The 18,879-nt window shown below is 46.4% G+C and overlaps 1 protein-coding gene and 1 pseudogene across 2 annotated transcripts; both read left to right on the plus strand.

Annotated features, from left to right (window-relative positions):
• The first annotated feature begins 499 nt into the window (after positions 1–499).
• On the plus strand, positions 500–9,477 carry LOC121441726 (uncharacterized protein C1orf158 homolog). Of its 2 annotated transcripts, XM_041642973.1 has the most exons (4): positions 500–610; positions 4,429–4,542; positions 8,114–8,291; positions 9,296–9,477. In XM_041642973.1, the coding sequence occupies exons 1-4, from the start codon at positions 500–502 to the stop codon at positions 9,475–9,477; spliced, it is 585 nt and encodes a 194-aa protein (XP_041498907.1). The 2 variants fall into 2 exon arrangements, with proteins under 2 accessions (XP_041498907.1, XP_041498908.1); XM_041642974.1 differs by lacking the exon at positions 4,429–4,542.
• A 5,573-nt stretch (positions 9,478–15,050) lies between these two features.
• LOC121441757 lies at positions 15,051–17,796 on the plus strand (annotated as a pseudogene).
• Positions 17,797–18,879: the final 1,083 nt, after the last annotated feature.

The following is an 18,879-nucleotide window of genomic DNA, read 5'->3' on the forward strand; positions in this document are numbered from 1 at the left end:
CATGTCTCTTGTGTGTTCCTTTAATCTCCATGCCCTTGCCCCGCTCGTGAATAATACGGTAGGGTGAACTGTACCTCAGAGTCTTAGCATGGGCTCACATATCAGCAGTAAGCAGAATTTAAATTAAACTCACGCTCATGAAAGAGTCCAGCAAGGGTGGTGTCCCTCTTGTAACAAGAGATACCTGGCCTTTCACTACCGTTACTCTGGCTTCTTTATGTGGGGCCAACTCTGCTCCTCCAGAATCAACTGCTGCCTAGTGAAGAGTCTGCAGCCAGTGTCTGTCACCAAGGATACAGTCAACAAAGAGAATCCAAGATCACATCACTCTCCAAAGTGAGCTCTCCAGACTTTGTTTTAAATTTCCTGAGCTTGACAGAGGGCCACCTGCTACCCATTCTGGGAAGGTAGATGAGGAAAGGAACATTCGAATAACCCCCAAATACCTTTCTGTCCCCTGAATCTGCCCAGTCAAAGGAACGTGGGGAGGAGCCTCACCATGTTTGTGACTTCAGCGGTTCCTCAGGCATTTTCCACGCCAGGCTGGCAGATTGAGAAGAAGTACTCAACAAGAGTGCTCGTGGGAAACTGGGTGGAAGAAAGCAGGAAGGTAAGAAGGGACAGTCCGTGGGGAAATAACTCAGGGAGAAGTGAAGTCCGCTTTTCTCAAATGGGAGGCAGCCTACAGTTAAGTCTGAACATCATGGTCTTCATGCTCTACACAGGAAAGATGCATTCACGCAATAATTAAGGTCCCTCCTTATGTCTTAAAGACACCATAGTAGGGATATGGATACAATTGTACCTCTAGCACCGTTGTAACTGGACTATTTCAAGGTAGCAGAATATTCCTCAATACCTTTGCTCTTTTAAATTTTTTTATTATTTATTTATTAGTTTTTAATTTTTATTTTATTTTATTTATTTATTTATTTTTTTTAGGTAAGATTCTTTCCACTTACCCCTGATTGTCCTAGAACTCACTGTTTAACCCAGGCTGATCTTGAACTCACAGAGATGTGCCTGCCTCTGCCTCTCAAGTGCTCAGATTAAAGGTGGCATGTGCCACCATCTTTGTACTTCTTTAAAGTGTTTCACTGGGTTGGAGACATGGCTCAGTGCTTACTGTTCTTGTAGGGGACTGGAGTTTGGTTTCCAGCCCCACCCCCATAGCTGCACTCACCCAAAACTTCAGGGGATCCAATGTCCTCTTCTGGCTTCCTTGGGCTGTATAAACACGACGAACTTACATACATGCAAGCAAATACTCATACATGTAAAATCGAGGTAATGAATAAATCTTTTTTTTTTTTTTTGGTTTTTCGAGACAGGGTTTCTCTGTGGTTTTGGAGCCTGTCCTGGAACTAGCTCTTGTAGACCAGGCTGGTCTCGAACTCACAGAGATCTGCCTGCCTCTGCCTCCCAAGTGCTGGGATTAAAGGCGTGCGCCACCACCGCCCGGCTGAATAAATCTTTAAAACCAATAATCTGTGTGTGTGTGTATGTGCGCACACGCGCGTGTGTGCACTTGCATGCAGATGTCATATCCATTGCAACAGGAAAATCCCTGAGAATCAATTCAGCCTTCATGATGACTGGCTCCAAAGACAAGCTAGCTTAAAAAAAAAAAACAAAAAAAGGCCTCCCCTTGCCTATATATAGTCAACAAAGCGTGGAAGAGTTGGTGCTCTTAATTTTTATTTTTTTTCAGCAATGAAAAAAATCATTAGGCATACAAAGGGAAAGGAAAGCATGCCAAAGAAATAAACAAGGTAGCAACCTTCCTAAAGAAACAAAGAGTACCGATGTTTATACCTTTAATTCCAGCACTCGGGAGGTAGAGGTAGGCAGATCTGTGTAAGTTTGTGTATCTCTGTGAGTTTGTGGCTAACCTAGCCTACAGAGTAAGATCCTGTTTCAAAAATAATATATAATGGCTGAAACTATCATAGCTTGAGGAAGGACATAGCTTTATGAACCCCAGAAGTTACAGGAATTCAAAGGAGAATAAATGTACAGAGAGACACTTTGGTGATAGTCATGACAATCAAACTATTAGAAATCAAAGACACATGGACTCTTAAAAACATGAAAAGCGGGGCTGGAGAGATGGCTCAGTGGTTAAGAGCATTGCCTGCTCTTCCAAAGGTCCTGAGTTCAATTCCCAGCAACCACATTGTGGCTCACAACCATTTGTAGTGAGGTCTGGTGCCCTCTTCTGGCCTGCAGACATACAGACAGAATATTGTATACATAATAAATAAATAAATATTTAAAAAAAAACATGAAAAGCATGGGCAGGAGAGGTGACTCAGAGGTTAAGAGTACTTTTGAACTCTTTCAGAGGGCCCTGGTTCAATTCCCAGCACCCACATGGTGGCTCACAACTACCTGTAACTCTAGTTCAGGGGATCTTATGCCCTTTTCTGACATTCAAGGGTACCAGGCTATTCATGTGGTACACAGATATTTATGCAGGCACAACACTTATGTATACTCATAGACTAAATAAATATACAAAAGACAACAGAGGAGGAGGAGAAAAATAAGAAAAATAAATGAAAATAAAAATCACAAACAATAATTTTTCCAGAAGGGGGAAGGAGAAAGAAAGATAGGAAAATAAATACATGAAAATAATAACATGGACAATGGTTTGTCCAGTGCAGTAACAATAACTTATCAGAGGGCATGTCAGTGGAGGCTTTCAGCAAAAATCTAGAAGCGGTGTGTGGTCATAAATTCAAAGCATAATAAAAAGTAAAGACTGTCAGCTGAGCATTCTATAGCCCACAAAACTCTCCTTCAAAACTGAGAAAGTAATGAAGACATTTCCAGACAAGCAAAAGTCGAGGCTGGTTGTCTACCCGGAGCTCTGGAGATCCAGAGACCTGCCTTTGAGGTAATCATTCAAATTGAAACTGAAATTCAAGTTGAAAATGAAGGGATGCTAGCCCACTTAAATGAAAACACACAGACAAAGATAAAAACCGGTACTGTATAATTTAAAATTAGTAACTACCTGTTACTTCCTACACGATTTAGAAAACTTGATAAAAGTTGCATTTCTATCCAGATGAGCACACAACTCATTATGATGTAACGTGTGACAGCAATGAAATAAACAGGACTTGCAAGATCGCTCTGTGTGCAAAGGTACCTGACAGCAAGCCTGATGATCTGAGTTTGATCACTGGAACCCACATGGGTGGGAAGAGAGAAATGACCCCTACATGTTGTCCACTGAGCTTCACATGTGTGCCATGGCATGTTGCCCCCCCCAAACATTTAGATAAGTAAAATGTGTTAAGTATTTAAAATACACACTCTTGTTTTCATCTTAGGAAACTTACCAAATAACCAATTAAATCATGCAATAGAACTTTTTAAATGTTGCTTTTATCTATTTCATCAAACCTCAGCTTTCACAGCTGCACAATTAAATAATAAAATGTAATAAGAGTCTGGAGAAGACTTGTAGCTGCAGACAGGTAGATTATAGTTTAACCATTCTTATGTTGTTCATGTTTCTTCTTTTTTTTTTTTTTCATGTTTCTTCTTATAAACTGTAGTTTCTATTTTCTTGAGATTTTTGTTTACATTGGCAGCACACTGACATTGGGGTTAGTTGGGAAAGTTGCTTACAGCTGGCTTTGTGCCCATCAGATAGGTCCTTATAGTATTGTGTACTTTAGCAACGTGATTGCTGGTGGGGAGGCAGGTGGGAAGGTAGAGCTTGAAATGTGTTAAAGGTAAGTTTTAAAGACAACTTGTTGCCACTTGCCTCATGACCTTTACCTCTCCTCCTCTATGTCTTGTTCCCGCTACATCTGGCGGGCAACTCTGCTTTTTCTTCCCCGAGTTCTCTCTGTCCAGAAGTTCTGCCTATACCTCCTGCCTTACTATTGGTTGCTTAGCTTTTTGTTGCACCAATTGCAGTGACATATCTTCACACAGTGCAAAGGAACATTCCACAACAGAGGGGCTGAAAAGATGGCTCAGTGGTTGAGGCCACTGGTTGCTTTTCCAGAGGACACGGGTTCAGTTCCCAGCACACACATCAGGTCACAACCACCTGTAACTCCAGTTCCAGGGGAATCTGATGCCCTCTTCTGGACTCTGAGGGCACTGCACACACATACAGGCTGGCAAAACACCCATATACATAAGATAAAGAAAAAAATTAAAATAATGAGAATAAAGTTAATTTTTAAAAATGTTTCTTAAAAGGAGAAGGGGGAGGAGTAGAAAGGATTGAATACAACACGACTGTGTGACTCTGAGCCCCTTAGCTCATGCCCTTTCTGTGTTATTTGGTTTCCTGGGTTCTTATTCTCTTTGTCCCTGTGTGGTAGCTGAGGGACATAGCAAGGGTAAGAAAGGCATCAGCATCTCAGATGTTCTCACGGCCATTGTGTTCTTTTCCAGTTCACCAAAGCCACTGACCACACACCCCAGTGCATTTACAGAAAGGAATATGTCCCCTTCCCAGGTCACAGACCAGACAATATTTCCAGGTGGTATGGGAAAAGGAGAGTGGAGGTAAGTGACCTTGATTATCAGGTGGGATTGTGCCAGAGGCTCTAGAATCCTAGCACCTCCAGGTACAGCAGGGAAGGACACCTTCTACACGATTTCCTCTGGATGTCTCCCTCCATCCAGGCTCGCGATGGGGATAGAAAGCTTGTCACCCTTTGTCCATAGGGCATAGCTGTGCTGTGTGCCACCATGCTCTGAGAATCCCAAGTGAGAGTTGGGAGTGTTTTGTTTGGGCCAGCCTGTTGTCTCTGCTTCCCATGTCACTTCGTGTCCCCCAACACCTGTTTAAACTCAGGCCAGTGGTAGGCAGGAGCGAGGTGTGATTTGTGAGAAGCAGAGCATTTTAGTGAGGGGAGGGGCCCAAGAGACCAACTGCTCAAAATGGAAAGGCAGACTACCAATTCTTCCAAAGGGTGTGGCTCCACAGGAAGGGCAAGAGCAGGTGGCTTTCCTGTAAACAAGAGACAGTGCGTGCATCTTTCTCTTTTAAACTTTGTTTTGTTTTGGGGAGTTTTTAATGCTTGTTTTTTGTTGTTGTTGTTGTTGTTGTTGTTGTTTTGTTTTTCAATGTGTGGTTTCTGGTCTCGGAACTCACTCTGTAAATTAGATTGGCCTTGAACTCAGATTAGCCTGCCGCTGCCTCCTGAGTGCTGAGGTTAGTTAAAAGGGTGTACCACCACTGATGCCACCACCACCAGGCTTCTTTTAGACTTTCAAAACACATTAAATTGTCAGTTTGCTGTGGGAGACGTCTGTGCATGGGTGGAGGCCAGAGGACAATTTGCAGGAAATGGTTCTCTCCTTCACATATGGGACCTGAGAATCAACCTCAAGTCCTCAGGCTTGGCAGCGAGCAGCTTTACCAGCTGAGCCTTCTCCAGCCCAAGCCACACCTGTGTTAAAGAAAGATTCTACAAGCCTGAGTGACTGGTCAGAACTTCCTAAGTATAATGGGTTGGAATGGCAGATTGAGAGCCAAATTATTGGGGGGCTATCTTCTGTCCTCTTGGTAGCCATTCCCTGACTTTGTGTTTGACCCATTGCTATCTGCTGAAAAATTTTAAAACGTGGTAACTTAGCTTCCACCTACCCAAAGCTGAGAATGTCCTCAGACAGCATCTGAGACTTGTAGCAGGCATTTCTCCACTTTGTTAAAACATGCCTACTTACCTGATGTCCCCACTAGTATATTTGAAAAATGCTTTATTTTATGACTTTATTTTGTACCTACCAGAAAACTTCACGAGATTCTAGGTGTGGTGGTGCACACCTTTAATCCCAGCACTCAGGACACAGAGGCAGGGGGAACTCTGTGAATTTTAGGGCAGCATGGTTTACCTAGGAAATTCCAGACCAGCCGGGATTGCACAGTGAAACACAGTCTCAAGAAATAAAAGCAAATAAACTCACTCCAACAATGCAACAAACCTTCCTGAGGGCCAGCTGGCCAGCTGGCAAGAAAACTCAGTGGGCCAATGACTCAAGTCACGAAACATAATAACCTGAATTCAATCCCTGGAATGTTCTTTGGTGCGAAGGGAGAACCAGTTTCTGCAGGTTGTCCTCTGATCTCCACACATGCTTATACACACACACACACACACACACACACACACACACACAGACTCACACTCGCATGCATGCATGCATGTATACAAACAAATGTTTGACCTTTTCACATAAATGCAAAACAGCAATTAAAACTATGGACTCTTTCAAAAGAATCATGAAGTTGTTTCTACACACAGCCTGCTATTCTTGGCTACCTGAACCTGTGCTCCCGAGCCCTGATCACTCCTAGTTAGTTCAGAATAAACTATCTTTTTTTTTTTCCTTTGCGATGAGAGCTGGGTTTTGCATTGACACTCCAGAGACGACTGTCTTCCATCTCTGGGACAGTCACACTGACATTAATGATGTCAGACTCAGTGCTGGCACCCCTGAGACACAGCTACACTGACATCCCCGGACCTGGCACACATCTCTAGTCCTCACTGCCATTCCTGGCTGCGTTGGTATCCCAAGACAGTGCAGCATCTCCAGGGCATACTCTTGGGTTCTTGAACTTCACCACTGCTTTCGTCAGGGAAGACGCAAAGGTACTTTAACTGAAGGAAGTCAGAATAAGAACTCAGAGCCTGGGGCTCCCAGTCCCCAACCACCCTTATCCCTGTTGCTACATATCAGATCATTACGTCACAGCTTCTTGGCCTTTGGCTATGATTACGTATAGAGGACTGGCTATCATTTAAAGAGACCCTTGGACTCATTGCAAACCTTGACCCCAAGACATGGCTTAATATGGCTAAAATGAATACATCCCAGGAGTGGGAAGGATGGTTCAGGAGTGAAGAGTCCTGGCTGCTGTTACAGAGGACGTGAGCTTCGTCCCCAGCACCCATGACTGCGGACACTCAGCCCTCTTTCACTCCAGCTGCAGGTCGGAAGGATTGACTCCCTCTTCCCCACCCTCAACACACGTGCATAGAAATAAAAATAAATCGGTACTTAATAGTCAAATCTACACAGAGAAATCCTGTCTCGAAAAACCAAAAATGAAAACAAACCCAAAACCTAAAAACAAACAGACTCTTCCTCAAGATTCTTTCTGTTCCTAAGGGCTCACTCACGAAGCCCCATTGCCCTCTAGAGCTAATAGCTGTCCCTGGCTGGTGCTCTGCTGCCTCATGTGGCCATATGTGGCATTGCATGCTCCTCGTGAGGGAACAGAAAGTTAAGAGTCATTTTTGAGACTGCAGGGCCGCATACAGAACCCAAAGAAATGCCAATAGAATCCCTGTTGGTCCCTCTCCTGAGGGTCTGCCACTCAGGGAATGCCACCAGTTCACTGCTGGATTAGAAAGGGACTCCTGGCCCCTAGTGGTGCAGATCTTGGGAACTGTGCATCGGATTGCAGGCCAAACCCTTGTCCGTCTCTGGCTTTGTGCTCTGACTTATTTATGGAATGACCCTTAGAAGTTTGGGGTGCAGGGTGTCTACTGACCTCCTTTCAACCAGTCCAGCGCCATGGGATTCTCTTCGAAGTCGGAAGGATTTCCTTCGGAAAACCCTGGTTTCAGACAGGAATCCCAGACAGAGAAAAACACAGCTTTCTTCTTCCTGGTGAATAACTCCTCGCCAAAGAAACAGCTCCTTGCTCTGCAGCTGTGGGGCCGTAAATCCCTCCGGGGGAGGAAGATTTACAGGGACTTCTCTGGTTCTCCCACAGTAACTGAAGGAAATATGAGGCCCAAACGCTGCTTACCTTGCAAACAGGCAGCTGGGGGGAACAAGACAAGACTGAACCAAAGGATGTAATGTCAGATCCCAAAGCTGCACCTCGAGTGGCCCTGGCTGTTTCCATTCATTGAGCATCCTGACTTTAATTTTAATTTACCGTGGTAGCTCACCCTGGGGACGAATAGACTTGGCCTGAGAACTGAAAGCAGCTAGCTGGGGTTCACAACTGAAAGAGGGATGTGACCCCAGTGAGGTCTCTGGTGACCAGTGCAGGCTTCCTTGTCACTGTGCCTCACCCCGGGCTGGTAACGTGGCCACGTGTGTGTCCTTCCAGGGTCTCCCATACAAGCATCTGATCACTCACCACCAGGAGCCTTCGCATCGTTATCTGATCAGCACCTATGATGACCACTACAACCGTCACAACTACAACCCGAGCGTGCCTGCCCTGCGTTCCTGGAATGGACAAAAGTTGCTGTGGCTGCCAGAGAAGTCCGACTTTCCCCTTGTTGGTACGTTTATAATTGGGAATTTCTCCTGTATTTTGTCTATAAGGGAACCACAAATGCACAGGGCTGAGGTGTGCTCCCATCACAAAGACCTACAGGAGCAGTCGGGTGAGGTCAAGGAAAATGACCTCATTTGTCACTCAGGGCTGCCCCTGCCTTCTTCCCTTGACATCAGGGACAATCCTGTAATGACAGCCTCACCTGTACACCAGGACCAGAGCTAGCTGGAAGCAACATACTCCGTACTCTCGTGCCAGGCATTCTCTCTAGGCACAGTAACTGAATCTTCTTCCTTGGGGTTCCTGGGGAGACACAGTGGTGACAAGCACAAAATGTTTCTGCCTGAGGGAACTGATGATCCAAGAAAGAGACTCATTAATAATAAGATTGAGTAAACAAGATCCAGACAGGGGTGTGTATTTGAGAACTTCTTTTATTTATTTATTTATTTATTAGTTTTGTTTGTTTGTTTTGTTTTGAGGCAGTTTTTTTTTGTTTTTTTGTTTTTGTTTTTTGTTTTTTCAAGACAGGGTTTCTCTGTAGCTTTGATGCCTGTCCCGGAACTAGCTCTTTGTAGACCAGGCTGGCCTCGAACTCCCAGAAATCCACCTGAGGCAGGGTTTCTTTGTGTTTGCCCGACTGTCCTGGAACTAGATCTGTAGACCAGGCTGGGCTCGAATTCAGAGAGATAGACCTGCCACTGCCTCCCGAGTGCTGGAAGTTAAAGGCGGTGCTGCCACCATCCAGCTTTGAGAACTTTTTTTTTTTCTGTGCTCTCTGGCTTCTGCTCACCCTGCCAGCCTTGGTTCTTTATAGAACAGTCTGGAAAATGTAGCAGGAGTGGAAGACAATTGCTCCTCCTGTTTGCTCACTCTTGCGCCCCACCCCAGCAGCTCCTCCGGGTGCTGTTCCAGAACCAGATAGATATTTTGCTTGGGTGGCCAATGTGGCACCTGTGTGTCTGCTCATAACCGCCCTGTGTCACCCAAACCTGGTTTCTCTTGCAGCGCCCCCCACAAACTACGGACTGTTTGAGCAACTGAAGCAAAAGTGGCTCGCGCCCAAGACTGGTCTGAGGGAAAGCATTTATACCACATCCTACCCCAGTCTGCCAGTGTGCGCTATGTCCAGGAGGGAGCATGCCATCCCGGTCCCTCCCCCTCGGCTGCATCCCATCCCACGCTTCTGAGAACTACCACTCCACTTGCAATCCAGCCAGAGACAGCCGGAGACCCACGGACTCGTTGGACTTGTCAGACAGCAAGCATCTGCAGATGTAGCCCAAGAATTAATTATGGACCATTGTTGTGTGTGTGTGTGGGGGGGGTGTCCTGGAATCATGATCTGTGTTTTATAGGACCTTCTCTCTAAACTCATAGATTGTTGTTGTTTCCATCCGATAATTAAAATTCCTTTACACTACTGCAAAACCGCAAAGCCACGTGTGTACAGAGACCAACCAGACCCTGCAGGAGATAGAGAGTCCTGAGCCGATTGTGTTTCTGGTCACGGTGACCAGAGATCTGACAGACAATAACTCAAGGGAGGAAGGGTTACTTCTGGTTTACAGTTCCGGGGTACAGCCAGCCTACTGTGCTGGGGAAGACAGGGCGACAGAAGCAGGAGGCAGCTGGTCGCCTAGCATCCTGAGTCATGAGTCAAAAATCAGGTGACTCAGGGTGAAAAGCAGACTCAGCTGAGATCCTGGAGGGAGCTGCAGAGACCAGGGACAGTGGCCTGAGGGCAGGATCAGAAGAGCCGGTGATAAGGAAGGATTCCGCCTCACTGCTGTTGCTAAGGTTATAGGGCAGGTGTGCTGGTGCAAAGGGAACCGCCATTGGACCTTGGCCTCTGCCTCTGGGCTCACAGAAGAGGGCTTGAAGAAAGTTGGAAGAACAGATTTCTTGGGGTTGGAGAAGTGACTCAGTGGTTAAGAGCACTGGCTGTTCTTCCAGAGGACTCAGGTTTAATTCTCAGCCCTCACACGGCAACTCACAACTGGCTGTGACCCCAGTTCCAGGGGATCAGGCATCCTCACACAGATAGACAGACAGACAAAACACCAATGCACAGAAAAATAAATCTTAAAAGAGAGAGAGAGTAGTGTTAAGTTTAAATCCTAGTTAATGGTAATCCACCGCCACTGATGTAATAGGCCAATCAAGCCGAATCAATAAATCCAGGTTTGGATTCCCCGGGGCTGGAGTGAAGCTTCCATCCAACAGGTAGATTTCCTGAGAAAAGACTATAGTCTTGCGCTCATCCAGGGCAGGGTTCCACCTGCCATGGCGATCTGTCACAAGTTGAAAATAGGCTTCTAATTTAGCACTTTTGTACTGTGTTTTTTCATATTTATTTATGGGGGTGATCATGTGTGCACCACAGTGCATCTGATCAGACAGAGGACAATGTACTAGAGTCAGTTCTCTCCTTCTACCATGTGGGGTTCGGGTACTGAACTCAGGTCAGCAGGCTAGCCCAGTTTTTCTCTGAAAAGCCTTCCTCTGCTATGTGCGTCTACCCCTGCTCCAGCTGTTGGCATCCACTACTGTGGGCTCTGTGCCCTGTATAAGATGATGCTTTACTAACCACAGTGGTGGCTCACGCCTTTAATCCCAGCACTTGGGAGGCAAAGGCAGGCGGATCTCTGTGAGTTGGAGGCCAGCCTTGTCTACAAGACCTAGTTCCAGGACACCTAGGGCTGTTACACAGAGAAACCCTGTCTCAAAAAATAAATAAATAAAACAAAAAAACAAACAAACAAATAAAAAGATGATGGATTATTGAGTGTGTACGAATAACCTGTTGTCTTTGGGGACCCCTCTTGGGCCATTACTTTAATCCTTGCGTCTCTGTCCTGCTGTTGTTCCGGTGCAATTCACAAGGACTTGCTAACTCTAGTCTCAGAAAACCCTGCTCTTCCCAGAACTCAGATCCTCCCACTACAGCGTCAGAGCAAAGCGTCTCCTTCGGACCCCTTCTGCCTATCGAGGAGAATATTGAGTATACCTCACTGGAGTTCTGTTCCATCCATCATCCATCCATCCATCCATCCATCCATCCATCCATCCCAGCAATGTCAGTACAACTGGTTCCACTAGGTCATCTAAGGTGGTCTCCCACCCAAACAAAGGCAACTATTTATCTGTTTTGCAGAAAAATAACAAATAGAAAATTGTTCTTAAATTTTTGCAAAACACAGAGAGAGTTGAGTTCAGCATTTGCTGTGGATGAGCTTGACTTCTGCCTGGGGAAACAATCTAGCTGACTAACCACCGCATTCCAAGGTTCAGAGTCATTGGGCTTCTTCTGTTTTACAGATAAGGAGGAAACGGGCAGATGAAATTCATCAAATGACCTGAGGTTACACAGTTGTTGACGCCAGCACCAGACACTGAACCCATGCAAATGGCCACAAGCGTGCTCATGGAGCCCTTGTCCCTTTTCACAAGATGCCCAGGGTCCTCTCTGTGCCTGGCTCACAGGCGTGTGTGTGTGTGTGTGCGTGCGTGCGTGTGTGCATGTGCGACTTTTGCACTGCAGGCAATAATGTGACTCAAAGTCTAGTGCCCAAGTTTGTGTCATCCCTTCCACAGGACACCTTCCGGCCTCCGGCCATTCGCTCCAGGGTAACCCTGCAAGCACCGGCTCCTTCCTTATTTTCCCAACAGTCCAGAAGTTAGACACTGACATACACTAATGGCCTGGTAAACATCTGTTGAAAGACTAAAAGAAAGCAGGGATGCTGGAAGGCCACGAGAGCTCTGGGAGACAGTGCTCCATCTTTTCTAATTCCCAGCCCATCAGTCCATAAAAATTTACAAAACTATAATAGAGCAGGTGCTGGCTTCACAGAATCTCAGTTCAGCAGGAGAGGAGGTCTACTAAATACTGACCCGACACGGGTGATGGAGAACAGGACTATGGGACTTGAGACCTGGGAAGATATGAAGGTGTGCCAGAGTAAATGGGAGTCATGACGTCCATGATGGAGATGTCTGATCCAGCCATGTAGGGCCAAGGGAGATTTTCCTAGGGAAAGATGTGTAGATCAAAGTGGCAAAGCTGAGGGGATGGACAGAGGGGAAGGGAGAGGGTAGCTCAGGCCACAGCAAGAGCATCTAAGAACACTCTGCCCTAGTCAGTTGCTTAGCAGCTGTGGAAAGCTCAGCAAGGTAGAATGTGTTTGTTGTAGCTACTGTAACAAAACACAACCATCCCATTGCCTTAAAAGGATATGCACCTATGTTCTTACAGTCCTGGTGATGAGACACACTTCTAGAAAACAAGAGGTCAAGAGGGCTGCATTCCTTCTGCAGGGTTTCAGGATGAATTCTTCCCCTGCGGTCCCTGCCCTGGGTCCCCCACCCATATCACCCCTGCCCCGGTCAGGGACACCTTCACCCACAGTTCACAATCCCTTTCCTAATTTCTCTGGGCCATTATGCCATGCCCTGTCCAGCTGGTTAAGATGGTTCTGGGGTAGGGAGAACTGACCTTAGGTTCTGGAGACTATGGTTGCCTAACATACACATGTGCAGTGTCTTAAGGTTTCCATTGCCATGGTGAAAGACTACAACCAAAGCAACTTGGGGAGGAAAGGGTTTATTTGGCTTCCATATTGCTGTTCATCAGCGAAGGGAGTAAGGACGTGAACTGTTGGACCCTAGAATCCAAACACCGAGGATGAGTCGCCCCCAGAGACCACCCCTCACACCATAGCTGACGCAAAAGCATGAGGATTTTATTAATTCTGTCATGACAGGGTCCCTCAGTGTTCGGGAAGCCGAGAGACCTCGAATAGCTGGTACAGGCTACTTTTAAAGAAGGCCACGGAATCAAGAGGGAGGTTGTTCTTTGACTATTATGATTGGCTTATTCGAAAGGGCTATTACCAATAATTGGCTGGAAAGCTGTTGCCAGATCAGATGAGGTAAGAGGTCATTTTGACCCCGTTTCCCAGGGGACTGAATCAAAACATGCGTATATGGGTAATTGTTCAGGAACTGAGTCAACATCTTAAAGGTCATCTTGCCTCAATTTCTGGAGAACATACGTGCGTATGTAGCTGTTAGGTCCTTGTTTCCCAGGGGAGGAGGGTAAGCACTAAGGCACAGAGGCTGAAAGGGTTCAGAATTGTCAGAAATGGCTTCAGAATTGTCTTAAAGTTTTACAGAACTCAAACAGGTCAGGAACAGGGAGGCAGGAACGGCTGCAGTGGCCTTGGGGGAGCACTGCTTATAGGCTTGCTCCTTGTGGCCTGCTCAGCCTGATTTTTTATAGAACCCAAGGCCACAAGCCCAGGCATGGGACTACCCACAATAGACTGGGTCTTCAAGCAGCAATCACTAATCAAGAAAATGCCCTATAGCTTTGCCTACAGCCTGATCTTCTGAAGGTATTGTCTTCTGTGTATCCCTGACTGTCTGGACCTCAGACTGTCCAGGCTGGCTTCAGACTCAGAGATTCACCTGCCTCTGCCGCTGAGTGCTGATATTAAAGGCATGTGTCTCCACTGCTCAGCTGGAGGTTTCCTTCCTTCCTTCCTTCCTTCCTTCCTTCCTTTCTTTCTTTTGTTTGGTTTTTTGAGACAGGGTTTGTCCTGAAACTCGTTCTGTAGACCAGGCTGGTCTCAAACTCACCAAGATTTGCCTGCCTCTGCCTCCTTGAATGCTGGGATTAAAGGTGTGCACCACCATTACTTGGTTGGAGATTATTTTCTTAATTGAAGCTCCTTTCAATGACTTCAACCTATGTCAAGTTGACATAAAACTAGCCAACACGCATGCATACAATACCCTTTAAGAAAATCAAACAAGGGCTGGAGAGATGGCTCAGAGGTTAAGAGCATTGCCTGCGCTTCCAAAGGTCCCGAGTTCAATTCCCAGCATCCACATGGTGGCTCACAACCATCTGTAATGGGGTCTGGTGCCCTCTTCTGGCCTGCAGGCATACACACAGACAGAATATTGTATACATGATAAATAAATATTTAAAAAAAAAAGAAAAAGAAAAAGAAAAAAAAAAGAAAATCAAACAAGCTGGGTGGTGATGCACACCTTTAATCTCAGCACTCAGTAGGCAGAGGCAGGTGGATCTCTGAGTTTGAGGCCAGCCTGACCTATAGAGCTGGTCCCAACATAGCCAGGGATACACGAAGAAACCCTGTCTCGAACCCCCCACCTCCCCGAGAAAAAAAAAGAGTCAAACATGCTAAGAATAATTTGACTTGATGCAAGGCACCTGCTGGAGTCCGGAGGCAGGAGGATCTCTATGAATACAGCCAGACCTACATATGAGTTCCTGGCCAGCCAGGGTTATGTAGTAAGATCGTCTCAGTCTGTGATCTGGTTGACCAGAGTGGGATCTAAGTCTCACCCAGGGAGGCCCTTCCTCCTCCACTCCCCGGCTCTACTTTGGCCAGCATCAGAATGCCCTGGGGGTGGTGGGGGGAGGTCATTGGCCCACCCCTAAATGTCTGGATCTGTAGGATAAAGGTGAGTCACTGTCATTGCTGTTTGAACAAATCTTCTAGAGGCTGCTATGGCCGCACCAGTTTGGAATTATTCCTAGAGGCCCATTTTTCTCTGGTTTATATATGTATTCATACATTTAAATTTCTGTCTCTGAAACAATGGATTCTGCAGTGAGCGGAGCAAGGGCTGAAGACGGAGCTCCACTGGGAGAGTGCTCACCCAGCACACGTCCAACTCTGGGCTATGTTCGGAGCACAACATAAACCGACCGTGGTTGTGGGCAACAATGGTCCTAGCACTCAGCCAGTGGGCGCAGGAGAGTCAGAAGAGCAAAGAAATCTTGGTCTGCACAGTGAGTTTGAGGCCAGCCTGGGCTACTTGATGTCATGGGCAGCCCACCAGAGATGACCACTCAGACACCATTAGCCAAGTTTTTAAAGGCAAAAACCGCCTCCTGATGTCTTGCTCGGCAGCTACAGGGGGGCTTTGTAGAAGTAATCAGTTTGAAGCAAGCAGTCTTTTCTTTCTTTCTTTTCTTTTCTTTCTTTCTTTTCTTTTCTTTTCTTTTTTTTTTTTTTTGAGACAGAGTTTCTCTGTAACCCTGGAACTAGCTCTGTAGACCAGGCTGGCCTCGAACTCACAGAGATCCACCTGCCTCTGCCTCCTAAGTGCCCAGCTGAAGCAAGCAATCTTAATAGGAGTTAAAATAATCAGTTAGCTGGGGGCAGGGGCGTTTTCACACAAATGGGCAGTTTAACAGAGGCTGAAACAAGTTAGTTAGGGCATCCTCACCTTTGGTTCCAAGAACAGAGTTGGGTAATTTTCTATGGAATTCTCCATCAGGAGGATAAAATTCTGGTTAAACATGAAATGGCCTCATCAAGAATACAAGATGGAGGAACCTTTGCATTGTCTTGCCCTGTTACAATGAGACCCTGTCACAGGGAAAAACATATACATATATATCACTAAACCAGATATCCTTGAAGGTTTCCCCAGCTGTAGGAGGTATAACTCTACAATGTAACTGCTGACGCTGGGTTCATTTATCAAATGGGTACAGCAGTCATTTCTAACTCAGATAAGAATACTGAGCCCGATTACTGAGCTGTATTAGCAGAGCCGAAGTTTCCAAGCTTCTTGCATTTGTTTTTCCTGCTTCTGTTCGCAAGTCCATGGAGTCTCTTCACGCCCGATTGTTTCCTGGTCTCTCCATCAAGATCCATCGCAGTAATGGTGAGGACAGGGACACTCAGGAAAATGAAACAGGTGGAGCTGCCTGTGGCTACAAACTCAAGCAGTTTTCAGTTGTCATTCTGAGGAATTGTGAAGGAAATGGAAAAACTGAAGAACAAGCGTGAAGAGAAGAGGGCCCAGAACTCGGAATTAAGAATAAAGCGAGCTCAGGAATACGACAGCAGCATTCCAAAACGGGAATCTGCCCGAATGATTAAAAAATTTCTGGAATGTCACCCACTCACTGTGACTGATCCTATGGAAGAGCACAGATCCGTGCCTGTGTTCGGAAGCACTCGCTGAATAAACAAGAGTTGGCCAAGAAAGAAATCGATGTGGTTTCTGCCCCAGCAAGTGTTTCCTCTGAGCATGAACCAAATTAAAAGTGGACTTGACAAAGTGTCTGGAGAACCAGGTGGTCTTCTTCATCTTTGCCTTTGATGAAACAGCTCCCAGTGAAGTTGTCCACAAGCTTGCTGCAAGGCCACTTTTTTTTTGGTTTTTCGAGACAGGGTTTCTCTGTGGCTTTGGAGCCTGTCCTGGAACTAGCTCTTGTAGACCAGGCTGGTCTCGAACTCACAGAGATCCACCTGCCTCTGCCTCCCGAGTGCTGGGATTAAAGGCGTGCGCCACCATCGCCCGGCTACAGACGATTTTTGAAGGGGGAAGAGCAACCTACTTTGCCTATGGGCAGACCGGCAGTGGGAACACTCAAGCAATGGGTGGAGACTTGACTGGTAAATCCCAGAATGCATCTGAGGGGATCTATCCAATGGCTTCCCGGGATGTCTTCCTTATTAAGACTTGCTCCTGGAAGTTTATGTGACAGTCTTCGAGATCTACAATGGAAAGGTATTTGGTCTGCTCAACAAGAAGGCCAAGTTACGTGTCCTGGAGGAGAGCAAGCAGCAGGTGCAGGCTGTGGGACTGTACCTGGTCAACTGTGTTCATGATGTCATCAAGATGACCAACATGGGCAGCACCTGCAGGACTTCTGGACAAACGTTTGCCAACTCCTCCTGCTCCCATGCCTACTTCCAGATTCTTCTTCTTCGAGCCAAAGGGAGATTACATGGCAAATTCTCTTTGGTGGACCTGGCAGGGAATGAATGAAGGGCCTACACTTTTTAGTGCTGACTCTCATGGAGGGTGCAGAGATTAACAAGTCTCTCCTAGCTCCAAAAGAGTGCAGCAGGGCTCTGGGACAGAACAAGGCTCCCACCTCATTCAGCAAGAGCAAGCTGACACTGGTGCCGAGGGCTCATTCCTTGGGGAGAACTCTAGGACGCATGATTGCCGTGATCTCACCAGGTGGAAGCTCCTGTGTGGATATACTTTAAATCTGCTGAGCTATGCAGACAGAGTCAAGGAGCTGAGCCCCACAGTGGGTCCAGTGGAGAGCAGCCAGTTCAAATGGAAACACAAGAGATGGAAGCCAATTCTAATGGGACCTCGCTGGCAGTCAGTTTCTTCAAGGGAGAGGAGGAGCTGTCTTCCCAGATGTCCAGCTTTAATGAAGTCACGACTCAGATCAGGGAGCTGGAAGAGAGAGGCACGGAGGAGCTCGGGAGATCAAACAGCAAGGACCAAGGTGACCTGAGCTCTCGGTGATGACTGATCAGCCAGACTATGACTTGGAGACCTTTGTGAAGGAAGCAGACTCTGCCCTGGCGCGGCAGACCAAGCACTTCTTGGCCAGGCGAGAAGTCAGCAAGGCCCTGCAACTGGCCGAGCAGCTGGAAGAGCCGGCTAGCAAACAAACAGCAAGAAATGGCACCAATCATGGCTTCAGATAAAGATCTGTTTGGTGTCACACCAGCCTCTTCCCCTCCCCAACAAATTTTGGGCACCTTCTGACTTTGGTTAGGGATTAAGTTGGATGGGTTTTGGTAAATGCCAGGTAAGCGACATCAGGCCCCGGAAAGCTAGGGGAGGGATGCTGCTTTCTTCCTCAGTTTGGAGCAGGAGGGAGTGTTTGTTTCATGAATGCTCTTCCCCCTTTCTTCCCTGTCTGAGAGGAGAGCTGTTTGGCTGGTTTCCCTAGTGCAGCTCCCCTCCAGAACAGCTGCTGATAGAGACCCTAAGAGGCCCAGGCTTTGGGAGAGAAATCGATCCTTATCCAGCTTCTCCTGCCTCAGGCCTGTGGTATCATCCTCGGTCTCAGTGTTCTCATGTTTTATACTTTCAGGGGAAAAAAAGTTTGTGAGACCTCTTTCAGTTTTTTAAGCTAAAAAAACCCTCTATTTTCTGTTTTATGTATTTATGTAGGAAAAGCCAGGAAAGTACTGAGGTTGTGGTGGTTAATATCAAATTGTCAGTTTGACCTGTACTAGAATCATCTAGAGATAACCTTGTGAACACGACTGTGAAGTAGTTTCCAGACTGGGTTAACTGAGGCATAAATAACCCCTTTAAAAAAAACGTTTGTGTTAGATATTTTTGTCACAGCAAGGCACAAGGTAATTAATACAGAGCCCAAAGTTGGCACATACTAATCCCTGTGTGTAGTAGCTGCTAATGTTTGATATGTAAAGACTATAGGCTGAGTAAAGAAAAACAGCCTAGGTCAGACAGTGGTAATGCACGCTTTTAATCCCAGCATTTGCAAGGTAGAGTCTGAGGCTAGCCCGGTCTACGTGGTGAGTTCCAGGACTACACAGAGAAACCCTGTTTTAAAAACAAACAAACAAACAAGCCAGGCGGTGGTGGTACACATCTTTAATCCAGGCACTTGGGTGGAAGAGGCAGGCAGATCTCTGTAAATTCAAGGCCAGCCTGGTCTACACAGCATGTTCCAGGACGGCTAGGGCTGTTACACAGAGAAACCCTGTCTTGAAAAATCAAAACAACAAAACAAAAAAACAAACAAAGAAAAGAGC

Source organism: Microtus oregoni, unplaced genomic scaffold, assembly GCF_018167655.1.
Source record: "Microtus oregoni isolate MIOR12 unplaced genomic scaffold, Mior012 000081F_ref0000091, whole genome shotgun sequence".
In the NCBI taxonomy this organism is placed as follows: domain Eukaryota; kingdom Metazoa; phylum Chordata; class Mammalia; order Rodentia; family Cricetidae; genus Microtus; species Microtus oregoni.

What these genes read in the sequence shown, in the direction of transcription:
- LOC121441726 (XM_041642973.1), top strand. Translation starts at nt 500, where the DNA reads ATGTTTGTGACTTCAGCGGTTCCTCAGGCATTTTCCACGCCAGGCTGG. An exon ending in GGGTGGAAGAAAGCAGGAAG is followed by an intron (nt 611 to 4,428) that starts GTAAGAAGGGAC and finishes GTTCTTTTCCAG; the next exon opens with TTCACCAAAGCCACTGACCA. An exon ending in ATGGGAAAAGGAGAGTGGAG is followed by an intron (nt 4,543 to 8,113) that starts GTAAGTGACCTT and finishes GTGTCCTTCCAG; the next exon opens with GGTCTCCCATACAAGCATCT.